Source organism: Homalodisca vitripennis, chromosome 2, assembly GCF_021130785.1.
Source record: "Homalodisca vitripennis isolate AUS2020 chromosome 2, UT_GWSS_2.1, whole genome shotgun sequence".
NCBI lineage: Eukaryota > Metazoa > Arthropoda > Insecta > Hemiptera > Cicadellidae > Homalodisca > Homalodisca vitripennis.
This window is the reverse complement of record NC_060208.1, coordinates 3,880,359-3,902,639: the sequence shown is the minus strand read 5'-3', so window position 1 is coordinate 3,902,639 and position 22,281 is coordinate 3,880,359. Positions and strand designations below refer to the sequence as shown.

At 32.0% G+C, this 22,281-nt stretch overlaps 2 protein-coding genes across 5 annotated transcripts in view; both read right to left on the bottom strand.

Moving 5' to 3' along the window:
- Positions 1 to 22,281, bottom strand: part of LOC124356067 (longitudinals lacking protein, isoforms A/B/D/L-like) — a 288,880-nt gene that overhangs the window by 100,110 nt on the left and 166,489 nt on the right. The gene's annotated exons all lie outside the window — the stretch shown is intronic.
- LOC124356072 (longitudinals lacking protein, isoforms A/B/D/L-like) lies at positions 1,417 to 21,813 on the bottom strand. Of its 3 annotated transcripts, none has more exons than XR_006921783.1 (2): positions 14,440 to 21,813; positions 1,417 to 2,485 (listed from the first exon to the last, which is right to left on the bottom strand). XR_006921783.1 is itself a non-coding variant. In XM_046807239.1 (2 exons), the coding sequence occupies exon 2, from the start codon at positions 10,186 to 10,188 to the stop codon at positions 9,820 to 9,822; it is 369 nt and encodes a 122-aa protein (XP_046663195.1). In that variant the 5' UTR covers positions 10,189 to 10,196; positions 11,374 to 11,780; the 3' UTR covers positions 6,912 to 9,819. The 3 variants fall into 3 exon arrangements, 1 of the variants encoding a protein (XP_046663195.1); XR_006921782.1 differs by lacking the exon at positions 1,417 to 2,485 and adding an exon at positions 6,912 to 10,196; XM_046807239.1 differs by lacking the exons at positions 1,417 to 2,485; positions 14,440 to 21,813 and adding exons at positions 6,912 to 10,196; positions 11,374 to 11,780.

Genomic DNA, 22,281 nt, shown 5'->3' with positions numbered 1-22,281 from the left:
ATTAGTGCCAGAAGGAACACATATTAAGTTTTATAAGTCTACACGCTATTCTTGCACAAAAACTACTCTCTTATATCAAAACTTTTGGGGTGAACCTTGTATAATACAAACATTTTCTGTTTATGTTAATTTCTATTTTTCATTTGCCTACAAACTAAAATGGCTTTATGTGGGCAAAACTAGTAGTGGAACAAAATAAAATGAAAAAGCATCTTTATTGAACCTAAATGGGAATGAATCAATAAACAAAATGTTAATATGTTATATGTTATAGGTCAATGATAAACAAACATAGTGTAGCTTTAAAGTTGAAATCAATTTTTCTATTTCTATATCAATCTCGACTAAGCTAATCTCAGACAGGAAACACACTGCTTACTGTAATGTATATAGTAATGACATAGTGAGTAAACGTAAAATACAACAACACTGAGTTGAGTGCAATATATACATTTTACACCTATGAGGTGATATAGTTCTGTTTGGTGTGTCACCTTGCACTAGTACAAGAGAGCAATCAATGACTTCCCATTAAAATTACATAAATATGTATCAACACAAGATGGAGTGTTGATCGTTTAGCTATAGGATTATCCAACCATTTTTATCTTTCCTGCACAATCAGGAGTCTACTCTATAAAGAACCTGCTGGGGATTGAGATAAAGGATGGGAGGCCCTGATCACACTAGGCACCTCACTGTTACTGCACCACACTAGCTAACACAGCTGTACGAGTTGTGCTTTTTTATACCATTAACTTAACAAATTTTTTAATTTGACTTTTTGAAGGTTTGGTTTGTAGGTTTTAGGTTGCAGGTAGGACCATTTGCTGCGGTAAAAAACATAATAAAAACTAAAGGATGCAGAAAATTTTGAAGCGTTCTGTGTAGTGGGGCCATGCATAACTTGCGCGCAAGTCCGTTGGCGCTGGCCGCATCGGTTTTTTTTTAAAAAAAGGTAAATTATTGGAAAATAATTACACATCATTTTTAGTTTAGTTACAAGATTGTCCCTTATATTGATGGTTGTGTGCATAAAATGGTCATATATTTTTTATTAATGCTCTAATTGCACCTACAGATCGAAAACTGTACCTTTATATTTGATCAAGATAGAGTTCTTCAAAGACAGGAGAAGGACACGAGTTACAGTATTTATTGAAGACATTGGTGTATATTTTATTTTGTGATTCGATTCTAATTAATCTTGAATATATTATATTAGTTTATTTCCAGTTGCATGTCAAAATTTAAGTTATTGAATAATGATTATAATTAATGGGATACTGTATTGTCACTTGTTATTATGACAAAACTCAGTGAAGTTCTGTAATTTCTCTGTACTGTATGAAAGCATTAGAGACAAATTAAAATCTGAATTTTAACAATGAAAGGAAAACATTAACAACAATATAATAGGAAATATAACTATGTATAATTTTATTTCTTGTAAATATATTAATAGAACAGTAATAAATTACAATAATCTCTTCAAGTATAATTTAAGAATATGTACAAGTATATATAATTTCAATCATCATGATTATTTGTCAACCTTATCTTACAATTACTTGGCACAAAAACTATAACTAGATTACTACATTTCTAATTAGAACTACATAAATGCTAATACTAATTCTGAATATGTAACACAAAACTAATGTATAAAAATGTATGCTTCTATCTTTAAACAAGTAATAGATGAATATTCTCTTGAGTCAATTTTAAAGAATAATATAATTGTGTCACATACTTAAGGGACTGCGATGTGTACTAATACAACAGTATGCACCTTGTTTTGTTCAATGCAACTTTAGTTCAAATACTGCTTTATCAACCTTTTTCATTTATTAATATAATTTCAAAATGATTTTTATTGTTATGTTAAAAAAACTTTGAGTAAAACACACACAAAAAGACAAATCAATACTATGTTTTCATAGACATGTTACAATAATATCCAATACAAAATTAATATAATTATGTGGATACTTTGTTAAAAAAGAAACTCTAAGAACTTAGATGCTCTCTAGATTAATGCCACTAATTTAAAACACTATTGGACTCATTGTAAAATATATCTAAGGTCGAGTGTAAAACTTCTATAGTTTCAATATTGTATCTTGTGGTTTGTCTTTAAAGGCAATTTTGACAATTTTACATATTTATACAGGCAACAATCAAGTTCTCAGGTTTTATACTAAATGAATGCTCTGATTTACCATTTGTCCAAGGCAAGTGCACTACTAGGGAAGTTTCTGCAACTTCTCACTTATTGGAGTCAAGACGGGTATCACTTTACTCATAGGGGTCAAAAGTGGTAAGCTATAATTCGCTGGGGTCAACACCGGTAACTGTGTGTTGGCGGACTCGGGGAGTCGGTTACGTATCGGAGTGCAGGAGGCGAAGTGTTGGGCACAACACCGCTCTGTGTCGGACTCGCAGATGACACTCCCACAAAACTCACATATTTCCTCTTCTATCTCTGAAAGTCCGTACACATTCAGTTAGACAATTTGTTTTCAGTTGAACGATGGAACTCTACAGAAAAATATCCTTCATAGACGTATTGAAATAAATTATTACAATTTATTTTTCTCTTTACAATGAATAAATTTAAATATCCTGTAAGTTTTGATGTGTATTATACTCATTCTTGTTCAGAAGATTGATGAACTATGATAAAAAAGAATTAGTATCAATTCTGATTTCTTTCATTCTAAACAATCGTGTTGCTGGGAATAGTATAAAACTTAGCACAAAACAAGGGGCAAAGGTGTCTGAAACCTTACAAATTTCTATTAACAATTAAGCTTATCCTACTCCCCTTGAATATATATTTCTCTTTAAATGCTATACTATTTTATCTGTATATCTGAAACGTGGAATAACACTCATTGACTGAAACTGTTCCTCCTGCAGAGCAACAAGATGAACCTCTATAATCCAAATTTGGGAAGAAAAACCTTAATACAAATACTTTTGTAAAGCTGGGTTATGATGTAAATATTATCTCTTCTTAAATGTTTCTTTGACAACACTTACTAATACTGTGGTGATATTAAAAAAATTAACTGATCATTAAAATAAAATAAAAATTGTACATTTGAACCGTTCTTGGTATATAATTGTGTACTACTAGAATACATATTTGACTCTAACTTAATTAGTAGTTGCAAATAAAGCATTAGACTTCTATAAAATTTCTACAACGGGCAACAATACTAGAGAGAGTCAAAGATCATATATTTTACCAAGCTAAATAAAAACAATTGGAGATATAACTTCACCTGCACATTGACATTATATCTAACCAAAGCCTTTGGAGGGAGGGGGAAAGTGGCTTTAGGTTTTGGGTCACCAATACTTTAAAAATTCATAACAGTATGAGTATAGGAACCAAACCATACCCAATATTTTGAACATGGAAACAACAGAAACAGACTACGACCAGCAACAGTAACTGAATATGACTGAATATTTTGTAACAGTTTCTACAATAACTATTTGAACGGAAAAGAAGCAATCCTCGGCCAGTGAAGGTTACAATAGAATCAACGGTTACTTATTATACAGGATACTGTGCACAGATATTGTTTAGGAACAGTTAGCTACTACTTCCACAGAGTAATACTAACAACATTTTACCCCTGTTGCACTCTCTTCTTAACTGTTACTTATTATACAGGATACTGTGCACAGATATTGTTTAGGAAAAGTTAGCTACTACTTCCACAGAGTATTACTAACAACATTTCGCCCCTGTTGCACTCTCTTCTCAACGGTTACTTATTATACAGGATACTGTGCACAGATATTGTTTAGGAACAGTTAGCTACTACTTCCACAGAGTAATACTAACAACATTTTACCCCTGTTGCACTCTCTTCTTAACTGTTACTTATTATACAGGATACTGTGCACAGATATTGTTTAGGAACAGTTAGCTACTACTTCCACAGAGTAATACTAACAACATTTTACCCCTGTTGCACTCTCTTCTTAACTGTTACTTATTATACAGGATACTGTGCACAGATATTGTTTAGGAACAGTTAGCTACTACTTCCACAGAGTAATACTAACAACATTTTACCCCTGTTGCACTCTCTTCTTAACTGTTACTTATTATACAGGATACTGTGCACAGATATTGTTTAGGAACAGTTAGCTACTACTTCCACAGAGTAATACTAACATTTCACCCCTGTTGCACTCTCTTCTCAACTGTTATTTATTATACAGGATACTGTGCACAGATATTGTTTAGGAACAGTTAGCTACTACTTCCACAGAGTATTACTAACAACATTTCGGCCCTGTTGCACTCTCTTCTCATATTAACAACATATTGATAAATACTACAGAGAAAACACGAAATTCTTGTCAGCAGAAATATTAAAAACATGACAGTTCGAAATTTCATTACTATTTTTATATGAAAAATAAAATTATGTTATGTAATACAATTTATTAACATATAGATATACTTATATAATTGCCAATGGTGAGTTCACATTGATATGACAGTTATCACTAAGGTAATTTTGTCAAATTTGCCTGCTACTTGACTGGATGACTGCTGAATGTTTTTAGATATATGGTTCTAGGTTACAGAAATCATCACTGATCTCTAGATTAAGTGTAGAGAGGATCTTGTAATCCTAAATGTGACAGTTATCACTAAGGTAATCTTGTCAAATTTGCCTGCTACTTGACTGGATGACTGCTGAATGTTTTTAGATATATGGTTCGAGGTTACAACCTACAACTACCATACAGAAGTCATCACTGATCTCTAGATTAAGTGTTAGAGAGGATCTTGTAATCCAAACTTAAGAAGTGAAAAAGTGTTATGTTCCAACCAATAAAAGATATAAAGGTAGCATAATAAATTAAATGCTATTGGGTAGTTGACTCTGTTATCTTGGGTTTTATCTACATCCATCTGTGACTGGGTGAGGCTGAAACTAGCCTTCGATTGGCTGCCATCATTTTGTCCAGTTTAGTTTATGCAGTACTCCAGTGTGGCTCTAATGTCCCCATCGAAATTGTGAATTCCAGGGCAATGGATCAATGTAATCCACAGCTAATTCACTAATTATACTTTTTAACCACAGCAAAATATTCAGTTAGTACAGTAAAAAAAAAGGAAATTTAATCTGCAAATATATATTTCAGTAACACACATAAAATATACTTCCTAAATGATAGCATAAATTGACTTACATATATTTTATTAATTCCTTCTTATAAGTAGGAAAATATTATTTAAATGCACAAAGAAATCTATGTTGTCCAGTCTGGTACAGCTGAACTTTACAACGAATAAGGTATGAATAATTCACAAAACTATAAAAACAATTATATATTCTTATATAAAATGTGTACAAATTGTATCCTAACAATCTAGAAATCTTGGAAAGTATATAACACAAATTATAGTTAAATAATGAGTAAAAACTATATAAAATAGTTAGAAGAAAGATTGTATTTTATAAATGTACTTCTTCTTTAATTCCTGGAAAAACTTTAAATCACATACCTTACTGTATCCCTAGATGTTTCAACTTGAATCTTATTGGCAATAGAAAAACTATTATTTATACAGAAATATAATAAAATAATATATTTTCATATTTCAATAAAATATATTACGGGCTAATTTTAACCTTCTAACATCAAAATCCTTAATATTTCGAAAAGGTTAGTGAAAAATGAATGATTCACCAAGACCAATAATTAAGTTAGTGTTCTGGTTAAACACGCTACTCAATAAAATTGAAAGTCCTAACTTACTTAAACTGTAAGTTTATCGACATAGTTAGTACAGCATGACTTGTACTAGTAGGAGCAAACGTTTCCTCTCACTCAGACTCAAAGTACATGAGAAGACAGTGATCATCCAATTACATAAAATCGAAAGTCCTAACTTACCTAAACTGTAAGTTTATCGACATAGTTAGTACAGCATGACTTGTACTAGTAGGAGCAAACCTTTCCTCTCACTCAGACTCAAAGTACATGAGAAGACAGTGATCATCCAATTACATAAAATCGAAAGTCCTAACTTACCTAAACTGTAAGTTTATCGACATAGTTAGTACAGCATGACTTGTACTAGTAGGAGCAAACGTTTCCTCTCACTCAGACTCAAAGTACATGAGAAGACAGTGATCATCCAATTACATAAAATCGAAAGTCCTAACTTACCTAAACTGTAAGTTTATCGACATAGTTAGTACAGCATGACTTGTACTAGTAGGAGCAAACGTTTCCTCTCACTCAGACTCAAAGTACATGAGAAGACAGTGATCATCCAATTACATAAAATCGAAAGTCCTAACTTACCTAAACTGTAAGTTTATCGACATAGTTAGTACAGCATGACTTGTACTAGTAGGAGCAAACGTTTCCTCTCACTCAGACTCAAAGTACATGAGAAGACAGTGATCATCCAATTACATAAAATCGAAAGTCCTAACTTACCTAAACTGTAAGTTTATCGACATAGTTAGTACAGCATGACTTGTACTAGTAGGAGCACAAACGTTTCCTCTCACTCAGACTCAAAGTACATGAGAAGACAGTGATCATCCAATTACATAAAATCGAAAGTCCTAACTTACCTAAACTGTAAGTTTATCGACATAGTTAGTACAGCATGACTTGTACTAGTAGGAGCAAACGTTTCCTCTCACTCAGACTCAAAGTACATGAGAAGACAGTGATCATCCAATTACATAAAATCGAAAGTCCTAACTTACCTAAACTGTAAGTTTATCGACATAGTTAGTACAGCATGACTTGTACTAGTAGGAGCAAACGTTTCCTCTCACTCAGACTCAAAGTACATGAGAAGACAGTGATCATCCAATTACATAAAATCGAAAGTCCTAACTTACCTTAAACTGTAAGTTTATCGACATAGTTAGTACAGCATGACTTGTACTAGTAGGAGCAAACGTTTCCTCTCACTCAGACTCAAAGTACATGAGAAGACAGTGATCATCCAATTACATAAAATCGAAAGTCCTAACTTACCTAAACTGTAAGTTTATCGACATAGTTAGTACAGCATGACTTGTACTAGTAGGAGCAAACGTTTCCTCTCACTCAGACTCAAAGTACATGAGAAGACAGTGATCATCCAATTACATAAAATCGAAAGTCCTAACTTACCTAAACTGTAAGTTTATCGACATAGTTAGTACAGCATGACTTGTACTAGTAGGAGCAAACGTTTCCTCTCACTCAGACTCAAAGTACATGAGAAGACAGTGATCATCCAATTACATAAAATCGAAAGTCCTAACTTACCTAAACTGTAAGTTTATCGACATAGTTAGTACAGCATGACTTGTACTAGTAGGAGCAAACGTTTCCTCTCACTCAGACTCAAAGTACATGAGAAGACAGTGATCATCCAATTACATAAAATCGAAAGTCCTAACTTACCTAAACTGTAAGTTTATCGACATAGTTAGTACAGCATGACTTGTACTAGTAGGAGCAAATGTTTCCTCTCACTCAGACTCAAAGTACATGAGAAGACAGTGATCATCCAATTACATAAAATTACGTCTTGTTTGATGTTTTTAAAAAGGACTTTAAAATGCAAAATACTTGTACTTACTTTCATTATACATCTTATTTATGTAATTTTATTGCACATGGCTACCTATGTTAACACCAGAGTTGCAAACAAAAAATTGCCAAATTTGATTCCCTCAGATGTATACAATTTGGGCTTGCAACGCAGGTACACTGTTCCCTTTATTTTTGTCTGCATGAGAACCAGAAGTCAGGTGACACACCCAGTGTACAAGAAACCGAGATGGAAGTGGGTTAGACATTCACTACAAGCAAAAGCAAGTTACAGTGGTAGTGATGTCTCAAGTGATGTAACCAGAGATGATACAGTTCCTCTGACGGATTTCTTTTAATGTCTAGCAACAATATGAGCATGAAAGACACTATGTGGAGCCAATAAGCTGAATGAAAGGAGAGGCAAGTTGCACTCTAAGGGTGCAGCAAGTTACATTGGTCTGCAACCACCCGAAGATGCTTCAGTTTCCAAGAATTCTTTTGAAAATCGCCGATAAGTCAACAATTTTAGTTCGTAACTCCAGTGAAAACACAGTGTAGTACATTAATTTATTGTATTATTTTTGGTATGCAGTAAATATATGGAGGTTTTGATATCATCCATAGATTACACACAAATCTTTTGTAAAAGTTATAAGAATTATCTTAATTTATTATTTTTATTTTCTAATTAGTTAATGAATGCAAAAATAACTAAAGACACGCAATGCTAGCTAATTTTTAAACTTTTTAAAAGTAGTTTAATGTATAGAAACTATAAAACACAAATTGAGAATTACAAAAAATTATTAGATTTTCTAGATTCCAAGTACAGACAAGTTCATGTACGAAAATAGTGTATATTGATGGTGTTTCTTACAACTAGTTAACAGAGAGTATTATTTCATAAATAGTGTTAATTGGTTTAACTTATTATAAATAATTTATACTATACAAACATGTTTATTATTTTGACATAAATATTACTTTAAAAAACTAATAAATATCTATGCTATGTGTTAGAGGAATATTGATTGCTCCCAGCCTCACCTACTGCCAGATGTGAGTACATGAGTTGTGAAACCGTATTCATAATTCATTTAACCTATCATATCAATTTTTTAAGGTAATCACTTTTATTTTGAAAACAATTATTGGTGGGAGAAACAACTTTCATTAGATTAAAAGTAAACACAAATTACACAAGAAAACTACCAAAATACAGAATGTAATAACAATATATTTGTTATGTAAATCTATTTATGGAAGAACATGAAATCTGTTAACAAAGTATTTTTTTTTTATTTGAAAAATAAAACATCCATTTGAATTTAGTCTTTAGGGAAAATGTTAAACATTTTAAAAGTCTTATTTTAAATAAAGATCTAAACAGTGAAACCTTGTAGTAGCATAAGTTTAGGAACTAATAGGAATTTTTCAATTCCTCCTTCCTATGTTTAATTATATTCTAAATAAAAATATATTTAATTGCGAAATATAGTTGAAACAGTCTTTAATACCATAGTTATCAGATGAAAATATGAAGTTGTTATTGTTACAAGTGTGTTTATGTGCTGGTTAATAATAAAAATGAAAATGTCTTTAAATTCTTACCAAAAAATACATTAAATGATGTAAATTAATGCATTTATTGATGTTATTTCATTTGATCTGCAGCACCATTACCATATGACAATTATTTTGATAATACTTGCCCTATTCTAATTGATATCATATTATTTTACAATGTTGGACTTGGAAAAACTGATAACATTTTGCAAATTATAATACTGGAAGAATTAATTTTTAAAAGATGCATGATAGTACCTTCCACACAATGAACTTCATACACATTTTTGAGTAACCTATAAATATCACTGTGTTTAAGTTGCTTTATATAGAAGACTAACCTTAATGCAATGTTTAATGTTTAAAGGTAGTAACGTAATTATTTGTTACCTGCTACGGTTTAATTTAAAAATTCTTACAAACTTCAACAACTCTGGAAAAGTAATAACAACAAATAATGTATACATTTTTTTAACTCAGAAGACGAAAAGTTTCAGTGAAAAATAAATACTGACTACATGAAGTCGTAATAGAACTGATGGTAATAAAACTGACGGAGGCTGACAACGAATCTCTAAACTGTGTACAGCATAAAGAGCTTGGCATTTAAACTATCTAGGTTTTACCATATACTCTTGCTACACAACTCATCTAATGCTGCCTTCAGAGCGGAACGGATAAAGGTGACCCAACCGAAGGCACCACGTCTTTCTCCTGACCGGCCGAAATTCCAAGGGTATTTTTCCTGTGGAAATCCTCAAAGAAGGACACATAGTGCTCCTTATGCCTGGAGAGGACGTGCCTGGCGAGGTTGTTCTTCTGCTTACTCCCGTAGTCACAGTACGGACACAGAAAGTTTGGAGGTTTCCCACAGTCACGCTTCCAGTGTTGCAGCATATTGTGTCTCCACTTGTACGCTTTTCCGCAGTCTGGACAGCTGTACTTGAACACTGTGGCCAGTCCGTTACAGTTGCCTTCCTTGTTCGGTGACAGTGTATGATCGCCTGCTAGGTCATGATCACTCGAGGACATGAAGTGGCCTGTAACAGGACCGAGGTTACTGTTGTGTGTTAACAATCAAGTGTTTTCCTTCACAAACAAAAGACACCCCATTAAAATTATTTTGCTCTTGCTGGGTAATTTTTCTGTTAAAAGTAATTTAGATAAGTGAAAACAATTACACTTGTTAGTTAACATTCATGTTTGATAAGTGCACCTTGTTTCTACTGATAGGGAAAAGTGTTGAGTAAACAAATTAAATATTGTTTGTTATCTTTATTTGGAAAACCTCATGAGTCACTTTAAGAGCAAAGTCTCATGACAGGTTACCAAAATAATGGTAGAATGTGCCTTAAAAGAAATTTTGGAGATAGATTATAAACAGAGGTTATTTGTATTTTACAGATACACAAATGTTTATTCACTCAGTGTGTAAAATTACCAACAATATACAAACACTGATGTCATATAGCTAACAAATACTAAAAAACTTACATTTAGTAACAAAGATTTTTAATTTGTACATTTTTTATGATCCAATATTGTTATATCTATAAACTACAAAAGTATTTTGCCTCTACTGTTATGAATTGTAGGCATTTAATAGTACAAATGGTTCTCAAAACCTAAAGAGTTTAGTTTTAAAACAAAATATTCTATACATTTTATGTATTTGGACCTGGTCTTAAAATGTGACACCTTTTCATACTTGAAAGAAAATTATGATAACCTTTCTAAATCTAGGATGTAGCTTTTCTCGCCAATTTCAAAACTATAGAAAACAGTTGCTATGCAAAATACCTTAAAACTCTTTATTGCCAACATTTAAGCAAGAAAATATTAAAATTTACTATTGTATGGTTAAAACTTTGAAATTAATTTAAAATACGTGACTTATGTTTTGAAAATCCTAGTACATTCTGTGATGGTAAGTATTATAAAATGCAATTAATTATTAGAGTGCAGGCGTGAGCGTGAGGGGAGTATGTACAGACTGGTATCCAACAAGAATTTGTTCTTTAGTCTTATAAGAGACATTCTAAAACAATGTAACAATTCAAAATCAAATAAATTACATTAGACAAAGATTTTTTCTATACTTGATCACAGATCTGCACAAATTCTTGTTGAAAATTTATTTCCACACCAAGCTCTGAGCTCCCAAAATGGCAAAAATGGTTTAAAGAATTTGTATAAACTAAAAATGTATATAGTTACCTGAAGATCCTTGCTGGTCCTTAAGAAATGATGGAGATTAAAATCCTTTGTTGAAAAATTTCAACTTTTCCCCAACATTCCCTTTCCACCACCTAGTAAACTGTACATTGGATACCCTAGGCTAATACAATATGTATCCTAGACTACATTTGCATGTAATCTTGTGTTTATAATGCTAAAATATTTAAAAATTCTTTACTGTGTTAATGTTAAAACATTCTCATAAAAGAATCAAATAGCAAAAAAAAATTACAATTAATGGATAAGGTAGTTTAACAGTGAGGATACGAGAACAAATTATAGGTGAACCGCTAATAAAGAAACCTGCGCAGAAGCAAATATTTGAGCAGCACAGTGCAGGAGGGGCCCCCCTCCGGCGGGGGGGAGTGGCGAGTGGGCGGAGCATCTTCTTGTCAGCTGTTTAAATCTTGTCTTGCTCGCGCCATATTGTTTATACTGCAGTTACTTACTTGGACCGTTCAAGTCGAACGAGTCAGTCAGGTGAACGAGTGATCCGGATCGGAGTGTTTCAAAAGACCCGTTCACTTTGAAAGTTTTGTTCAATTTGGCCTGGCAACTGAATAAATTTGATACTTTTTTCCAAATCAGGTGAAATGAAAAATGAAATGAAAATGGTTTATTTTCTTAAAAATAGTACAATAAAACACATATACACGTTTTGCAACAAACGTAAGCAAATATATACAATGTCTGAAATCATGTATCAGAGTGTAACAATACGGTACTTATACGTAGTTTGTTATTTATTATTATAATAAACCTTCCATTAATTCTATTTAATTCAATTAAAATTTGAAATAAGAAGAGTAGTATAACCGGGATGAGCCTACATGGGCCTAGGACCTGTGCGTAGGCTCTGGTCGTGAATATTGGAACTCAAAACTAATAATAGAACAAATGATTTTATAAGTTAAAATAGTAGATTAATAATTTTTGATATTAATAATGGTTTTATAATTTATTTTTAATTCGGCTGGATGGTAATGACAACAGTGACCACGCAGGCAATTGATGAGTCACATTGATAATGATACGTAACCGAGTATAAATCTAGTTTTGCTGCACTGTCGTATGAAGTATTAATTATGGTAATTATAATGAAGGACAGACCGAATAACAATAAATAGCGAGGAAGGGTTAGAAGTTCAGCGATAACAAGGGACTATAAGTCTATATAGTTCTTCGCCATCTAACGTTAGTAAACCATCTTTCATGCGTTTTTTAAACCAGTAAAGATTAGATAATTGAAACACAGAAGCGAAGTTGTAACTCAAAACACGTTACAGTACAAAACTTGAGAAATATAATACAAATTTGTTACGCTGAATGTTTTTTTTTTTTATATAGAAACTGTAATGACGACTTGTTGCGAGTACCGTGTGTTATGGGTATAAGTTGTCAACGCTAAAAGAGTATGAAAATTAATGTATAAGTAAATAAGAATGGTTTTGATTAACAAATTTCTTATAGTCATTAGTTTTTTTCTCGAAGAAAATTAATTCTAAAGAATATGTTGTACTCTTAAAGAACATTATTAATTTTTTAGTATTGTTTTTTGTTCAAAAATTATTGGCTCAAGAATAGTTTTGAAAGCGACTTGTTGCGAGTACCGTGTGTTATGAGTATAAGCTAAATTGACAAATTTCTTATAGTCATTAGTTCTTCCTCGAAGAAAATTAATTCTAAAGAATATATTGTACTCTTAAAGAACATGGTTTTTAGTATTGTATTCTGTTAAAAAATTAATGGATTTGAGAGGAGGCGTTCTGTGTAGTAGTGTGCGTAATATTATTTTAATGCCTCAGCCTGGGTATTACGAAAAGTGGTGGGAACTTAATCGATTAAATGTTTAAAATGTGTCTGTTTGATGTTTAGTAATTTATTGAAACATTTGTAGTGAAATAATTTTATGATAAATCAAAGGCATATCAATCAACCAAATCCATTGTTCATAAGTATTAACGTTTAAAATATTTAGTAATGTATATAGTAACATAAAGTTAATTTTTGTTAATCAGTTCTAATAATAATATATATTTACATATACTAGATTCCTGAAACAATACATTTCTTGTTATATATCTATCCATTAACTGTAAAATATGTTGTTTCTTCCTCTATCCGAACACTTTTTTGCAAGCGGATCCTTTCGTTCACTTGGCCATTCCGTTCAGTCGTTTATTTTGTTGAATACGATGACCGGTAAAACACGCTCTAGCGGGAAGGCGTAGTAACTCTGTACTGTCCGGTTCAACTGAACGGGTCGCAGCAGTGAACGATACCGACCGAGCCAGATTAGTCAGCTGATTTTATTAGATTGAATTATAGTGAGCGCTGAGCAGTGGTGGGGATGCTTTGAGGGGCGGCGGAGGGATATTTACCCCACCCTGCGTGAACTCAAATCAACTAAGGTTTTTTTGTTAGCGGTTTACCTATAGTAGTCTAGTTGTCTAGTAGTATAAGTTCATCTTTTCATCCCATGTACAATCTCCTGTTCTGTACATCATATCACATCATCTCATCTTGGTAAACATTGATTGATTGATAAAATGTTTTTATTTAAATTACTTATAAAAGTATTAGCTTCAAATTATACTATGGTACCAACAGTTACAATCCTATAATGTCCACCACAGTATTACACTATATATATATTTCTTCTAAAAACACAAGTAAATGACATTTGGAATATATTAAGATTGCTGTATATATAGTGTTTGAAGGGCATTAAAGGTAAAACAAATTCTTATTTCGACTACTTGGATATATTTCTGCAAAATGAAAAAATTTACCAAAGTATTGAAATATATGACTGCTATTAATTTATGGCATTGAACTATTAAAGAAACTTATATGTGTTAAATTTTTATCAGGTTTGAGTTTGAAGAGAGCCAAATTATAACTAATCTTTTGATGATAACATAACAATAAAATCAAAGCTAAACTTGGCAGAACAAGATCCATTTCAAGTAAACCACCTATAATGAGCCCATTATAACTCTTAATGCACACACTACCTCAGTCTCTTAAACTTTATTTACTCACTTTTTATTGTCTCACGCCTTTAATCATTAACAGCTGCACTTTCTTTTCACATTCACATTCACAGCCCTCAACTTGTAACATTCACTTGTAACATCTCAAACTCAATTTCTTAACTCTGGCATCTTTACTAAGCAGTCCATCATTTTGTACCTCCACTGTCTGGTCCAGAGTTCCTTGTAAATTTCGCGTCTATCATCTTATGTTTCAACAGTTTTCCATCCAATGTACTAAGATGTTACTTTAACATCCCTAACTAATAACTTAGAGTCATTAAGAAATTAATTATCTTCAAGATGTAATAAACAATTATTAATCTCGATGCATCCAAGATAACATGAACCACACTAGCCTCACAAATATATTTACAAAACCAGAACCGGTATATCACTTATTGCACACATCGCCACCTGGCCCTGACTCTGCGGTCAGCGGTCTCTAATCTGTCTTGTTATCAGCGTTAAACGGCAACTCTAGTGGTGTAAAGCATGTTTCCGCCGCCAATGCTTGTTAAGGCTGCTATTGTAGACGAACATCATCGGACAGTTGGGACACGCCAGTGTGGGTTCCTTGTTGCACTCCAACCTTACGTGTCTGTGCAGACTCGACTGGCTCTTATAGGACTTGGGACAATTTGGACACTGCCACGTCACTGCCACCGCCACTGTTATCTGCTCACCTGTAACATCCGGACAGTTACAGTGCCAACTAGATCTCACATCTTTTTTCTCTTAACTAAATCCTTTCTCCTTAAGCGTTATTAATATTGATAACGTAATTTCGCCACATTACATTTTTTTACATTTTTGAAACCGTCCATACTCTAATTACTAACATCTGAAATTTCTGGAAGAGATTCAACTGAGTTTAAATACTAGATACATGTCAAGAGTGTTGGGAAGATTATACTAATTTAACTGCCTTTAAATACTACTTCCAACAGGAGAAATTTATTTATAAAATCATCTTTATTCTTTAAGTATTTGGAACTTTTATGTTTAAATAATTTTTATTCCGTATTTTTTATTGTTTCTTCCATTAACAATGTTGAATTACCTAAATAGCTATGATAACGACTTTGGTTGACAAACTTCAGCTAACCAAAGTCTTCTTGTAGCACATGAAATCAACTACACCAAATCCCCTGTTAATTTTGCCACTTTAGTTCTTCTAGGTCATATATATGCTGGTTGAAATTTTGAGTGTTAAATTTAAATAATACATCAACGTAAAGGAAATGGCTACAACAAAATGGCTAACAAGCTAACAAAATTAAATTACCACAACAAACACAATAGTGGGTATATTTGATGCAGCACTCGACTTCAATTTACTTTGACTACAAACAAACTGGTTACAACACGTCCTTCACCCTAACACAGCTGACATATATAGTATATATTTTCTACACCAATAAAAAAATAGTTATTGCAAAATACTGATGATATGTTTTGTTACTTTGCTCTATGACAAACATTTAATATAATTCATAGTACTAAAACTGTTGTGCATCGCCACTAAATACACTAAAATTATTTTAATTAACTTAACCAATGATAAAAAAGAATTATACTAGGTATCCGTACTCTATTGATAGAAATAAGGTATCCGTATTCTATTGATAGAAATAAAAACATACTCACTATCATTTTCGTCTTCTCAACTGCAACAGAAACTTCTTTTACTGTCGGGTTCAGGAGGGATTGAAAAAAGAACAAAATATAAAACAACATTTACTGTACAATACTGAACGGCTCAACGGTAACAATCACAATACGAGATACAAGTTGATTCGAATGACTAGACGTAGGAACTTTGGTTGAGTGAGGATCCACATCAAGGTTGACCCAAGTGAGACCGTGGATGCATCACCTTCAGGTGCTGTGTGAGTGTATCATTGCGTGTGAAGGGCCGCCTACACAGCGGGCAGAAGAACTTCGGCTTCTGGCCACACTCGAAGCGAAGATGTCTGTTCAAAGTGCCTTTGGTTGAGTATTTCTTCCCACAGCGGTAACATTTATGGCTGTGCTGCAGCGCCAGGACTGTCAGTGGTATGATTGGTGGGATAATATTGTCAGATTCACCAAAAAAGTCAAACTTCTCCTCCTCCTCTTTGTGCAGCCGAGGTGATGCACGTATTCTATGTTCTGCAACTATGACAGGTAAACCCTCCTCTTTTTCTGCTTTTTTCTCTTTAGCAATATTTAACTCAACAGTCCATGAAAGCCCTGGAAAAATGCAATAGGATTAGAAATCTTTACACCTTATCAAATTCAATCATTGACTTGACTGGCTTTTAATATATATCTCAACTAAAGAATTTCTGAAGATAAATATTTTATTTTTGCAATAGTAAAAAAATGTAATGAGATTTATATAAAAAACTATCATACATGCAAATGGATGACATGACTTCAAGAATGCCCTGTTGGGTCTATAATATTTAAAAAAGTATTACATAGAGATTTTAAGTTTTAAAGGATTACATAAATAGTAGAATTTTAGAAGAATTCTTCTATATTCTACATATAGTAGAATATAGAAGAATTTTTTGTTTATTTTTAAGAAGACTAGAAATAAAACCCTAATGAGTACAGTACTACAGACAGTATGTAAGTTTAAGATGGACACAATCATCATTAATAGATGTTTCCTCTGGCGTTCCTCAAGGTTCTGTCCTTGGACCCTTCTTTTTCCTTGTGATAATTAGTGATTTATCAAAAGATGTTGGTGTGAATTCTGTCATCTATGCTGACGATTCAACTCTGTTCTTCTGTCATAATAATCTGGAAAGGTTAAAGGCTCAATGGCTGCAGCTCATAGTAATACTCAGAAATTGTTCACAACTAATAAACTTCTCTGCAATGAAAGTAAAACGCAAAACATATTACTTAGCCTTTCTCAAAACGATCACCAATTTGTCAAATTACTGGGAATTTGTATTGACAAGAAATTGAGTTGGTACGACCATGTTAACGGATTAAACAAAATACTTTCGGGAGTTGCTTTTCTGTTTTGGAAATTAAGATCTATAATATCTACCGAGTACCTTAGAACAGCATATTTTGAATTATTCCAACCACATATTGCTTACGGCTTGATATTTGTACATTTGTCATGCTGCACCATTAGATCATTGAAAATGCCTATTTATGCAATTACAAATACCTACCATAGTTAATCTCTACATTTACCATATTATATTATACACTAAAGCAAACCTCAGAAACTTTTTCATTAGAAATAAATTTCATACATACAACACCAGAAATAAAAATAAGCTTGACATTCCTCAACATCGACTGACCAAATTTGGAACATCCCATATGGTAAATTGTGTAAGATTTTTTAACAAGCTTCCAGAAATTGCTCATGTTACTCCCATAACTCATTTTAAAAGAAAATTTTATTTGTGGCTTTTAAATAATCCATTTTATTCAATTGACGAGTTTTTAAATATGGATGTCAATATTCAGTTTTAAATCACTGGGTTTTAATTTTAAACTATATGTTTATTTTACAACTGTAAGGTAAATGTTTTTGAGTCTCTTAAATCTGTTTTGTGGTTTTCAATGATGGTTTGTTTCTATATTAGTATGTTTTATACTAAAAGTGTATTGACAATACCTATTTCATTGTATATATGATCAACGGCAAATAATCTTAATATCAACTAATAAATCTTATGTCTTATACTACTTGAACACAGTCAAGAAAGTTCATATTTAAGCTGATGACATTGTGAAATAACATATTATAGAAGTACATGTTGAAACCTACCTTGCATCTGAATTGTCTGCTCTCAGAAACAACTTCTTACACTAGTATCTCAAACTAAAATTTTCTATTAACAGAAAATAAATGCGCTTATTTAATTATAATAACAGGATAGCTGACTTAATATTATTATGTGATTTAACAATGTTCTGCTGGAACACAATGAGCTAGTTACTTGATAGTCAATCTAAGGTAGACCAGCTAACCGTGGGTTACTGGCTGTAAACATGGACAAACAGATGACCAACAAATACAGAGATACTACATAATGAATACATACATAGTGATGTGTGTGAACTTGAAAGTACACCTGCACACCTTATAGGAACTGTGTCAAGATTTTGTCGTACATTATAATCACATCATTTCCCTCTCAAATACTCTCCTGTTAATTGGGGGATGACAAAAAATTAGCTCACATTAATAAATGTGGATAGCTACAAAACTATCCATCACTGATTTAAACTTCATTATGTAGTAACGAAATTTATTTATAACAGAGGATCCATCCCACTGAATGTGAGAATCTAATGTTTGCTATTAAAAGGAAAGAACTCAACAAAAAAGCTACAACTATGCATAACCACTACAGGAAACTTTAAACTAAAGGTCTGTAAAATATGACAAGTAAGACACTAAAAGTAAAAAATAATCTTGTGATTCGCCTGAGCTTATTCTTATTTATAACATAAGTTTTTAACTTTTATCCACAAAAATCATGTTATAAGTTGTTTAGTAGTATTAGTGTATTTCTATTGTAGTAATTGGTTCATTTACTATTAGACACTAGATTTTATGGTAAATTTTTAAAGTACATATACTAAAATACACATACACAAATACATACATCTGATGCATAGTGATTCTACCTGACGCATAGTGATTATATCTGAAAGCCAGAATAATCTTATGGCCCCTAAAAAAGAATTCAATTCAAGGTTTTATCCATTTTATCTGATGCTAAACAGTCAGTTCATGACCTGGTTGATGAAGCCGAGTAAATGCTTTTAGAAACAAGTAATTTCTCTCACTGCTGGACACAGTTGTTTCAAGAAATACTTGCTCATCTCAAGACAGGAGACTGTCAAATACATTATTTGGAGTTTGAAAGGCTTCACTTAGAACAACCCTGTTTGGAATCTCTCAGCCAAGTGTTGGGCAGAAAGTCTAAGATGTAAAGGCACCTAAACACTAGGGACCAGGGCGTCCTTATCCCTCCTTTAATCTAATCTAAATGGTTGTGGAGATATTAAGAATTAAGTTATCAAATTACAATACTGCTATAGCTATTACAACTAATACTCAGAAGGTTTACAAAATCATCTCACTTTGCGAAAAACAATTTATTTCTTGATAAGCCAATATAAATTGTACATTCAGTAAATGAGTATGAAAACTAAGATATAGATTTTTTCAACAAATTTTACCCTGGTATTTAAAAAATGTATGTAACATTTATGAGTAACTGGTCAAAAAGTTATGAAAGAAATAATTAACTGTAAACATTAAAATTCAACATCTTACAACTAAATACATTATATTACAAATCGTAACAGTATCTATTATTATAGTATAACTACAAAACTAATATTTAATTTGAACAACTAGGTAACAATTACGTGGCCCTTGAAATTAAAATTAAACTGTGCACTTTTGGTTCAATAATTGTGTAAATCTCAGTTTGAAACCAGTAAAACTAAGCACAGGCAACAAAACAATCAGGTACTCAAAATTTGTTATATTCACACAATTAAATAAAAAGACAAACATTTTCTTTTATGGAACCAACAAAAATAATATAAATCATACAAAATAGACAAGAGTGAGGCCTATATAAACAGAGCTTTTATTTTCTCAGCTGATCATTGAGTGAAGAGGTAGCTATTCCTGAGTATTATATATAGAGGTGATAGAAGCAATCCGCTACTTGCAACACAATTTTCCTTACCAATGAGGTTACTGTTAACAGATTTTACCCGTCCCTAACAATAAGGGTTTGTTTCCACGGGAAACTTTTCCCTGCATCTCAGAGATACATCAAACGCTATTTTGAGGCTCCATACTTTCAAAACTTGCATGGACCTTTCCTCTAGGGAATATTCCATGTCCTCCATACCCCCAGGAGGTCACAGTTCCACCACTTCTAGTCCTAGATCACTGGAGGTAAGTAAAGGATTTTTAACAATAACCCCATAGTGTGAAAATTCAATTTAAGGATCCTTTAAATGGTGAAATTTAAAGGTCTCCATGTAGATTTCTTAGAAACATATTGGTGATTATTTTATAGAATAGTCTGAAATTACTTTTCTTGGTATAATTTTTTCTGCCTCCTCAACGCTTTCAATTTGAAATATTACCTAATGGGCCAACCCATTAAAGATTTTTGAGTTTCCCCCACACCATCTCATGAGGAGAGGAGGGTTAATTTTGAAATCCAACAGGACATCCTCTCAGGAAATGTCATTTTATAGATCCTGCTGTAGGCATACTTTGTTTCTTCTGTTATAACTCACTTTTACTACTTTTATACAACATAATACAGATTGGATTTTTATTATTGTCCATTTATAATACATTTTATTTTCAATATTCTGTACAAAAAAACTTGTTTTAAAACCAATAACACTTATTATTTATTTGTTAATGTTCTTCAATTTTTGGGTAGCTGAACTAACAATATATGAAACATTGTTAAAATGCATGTAGCCTAGGTAATTAAAACTTCTTAATACAAATTGACAAATATACAATACAAAGTGCTACATAATGATTGTGATAATTTAATCGTATTGTGTGAAAAACTAATGCAGAAAACAACCAATATCTTTCTTAGAAACAAAAGACAGGTTGTATGCTTGTACAATGCAAATCGGCTCTAGGCTCCTAGGCTCCTCTGTTTCATACACAATAGTAATGGAGAGCAAAAACAACACAAAGATATAACTTCACCCCCTATAATATCCATCCTACCCATTGCTGCTCCACTGCCAGAATACTGGCCATAAACTTGAAAGTCCAGTTATATTTGCTTCACCCTAAGAAGATATAAAAATACCAACTTTTAAACTAATATACATTAATTAGAGCTACAAAATAAGTTACACAAAATGCACACTTATACACTTATAATTTGAAAGACTTCTTAAAAGAGTAAGTACTGTATACCAAAATGTATGTAAGCCAAAGTGTTAAAAAGTGATATATTTTTTATTACTAATAATTTTTAAGTCTACTTTAAAATAATTATAATTTTAGGGGAAGAATAGAAACTTTTGGACTGAAGATTATTTAATGACAGTTTTTAAAGCTTGAAATAATTTTATACTATGACATTATCTGTACGTAATTGTAGAATCATACAGCACATGCCTAATAAGATTTATATGTTTTCTATTTACTGATAGTAAAATCATGTTCATGTAATGTTGAAGATGGAACTTTTATTGGCTTTTCTTGTTCAATCACCGCATTGAAAACACACAAACCAATACTTATACAAAAGGACTGTTGTGATGTGTCTGAAGAAGATAGCCTTGCTATCAAAAGGCCTCATAAATAAAAAGTTATAAGTATTGGTTTGTGTGTTTTCAATGTGGTGATTGAACGTGTACAAATAATTTATTTTGTTTGGTCTTATTTTTATTTAATGATTTTGATTAAGCCCAATAATTTTAGAACTAATTATTTTATATAATATAAATTACAATTAAAACCTATGTTTAACCCTTTTACTGGTCAGAGTCCAGCTAGTTTTGACTATAAAGTGATATGTAACAAGTGTATCTACAACAAATTAAAATTAAAGGGTTAAATATACATTATCAACAAATATTAAATTACAACCCATTACGTTCAGACTAGATATAACAGTTTTAACACAATTAACTTTTATTAAATAAACAACTACTGTAGAGTGATTTAAGAAGGCACTAAAATATTTATTTATTAATAGAAATTTAGTAACTTATAACACTGTGTCTGTGACTAAATAGCCCACCTTTAGCAAAGATGTCATCAAAGAGATAAATATAAAGTATCTTTACTACATATACATTTGACAGGGTTACA

Excerpts from the sequence above, each read along its gene's own strand:
- LOC124356072 (XM_046807239.1), bottom strand. The coding sequence starts at position 10,188 with ATGTCCTCGAGTGATCATGACCTAGCAGGCGATCATACACTGTCACCG.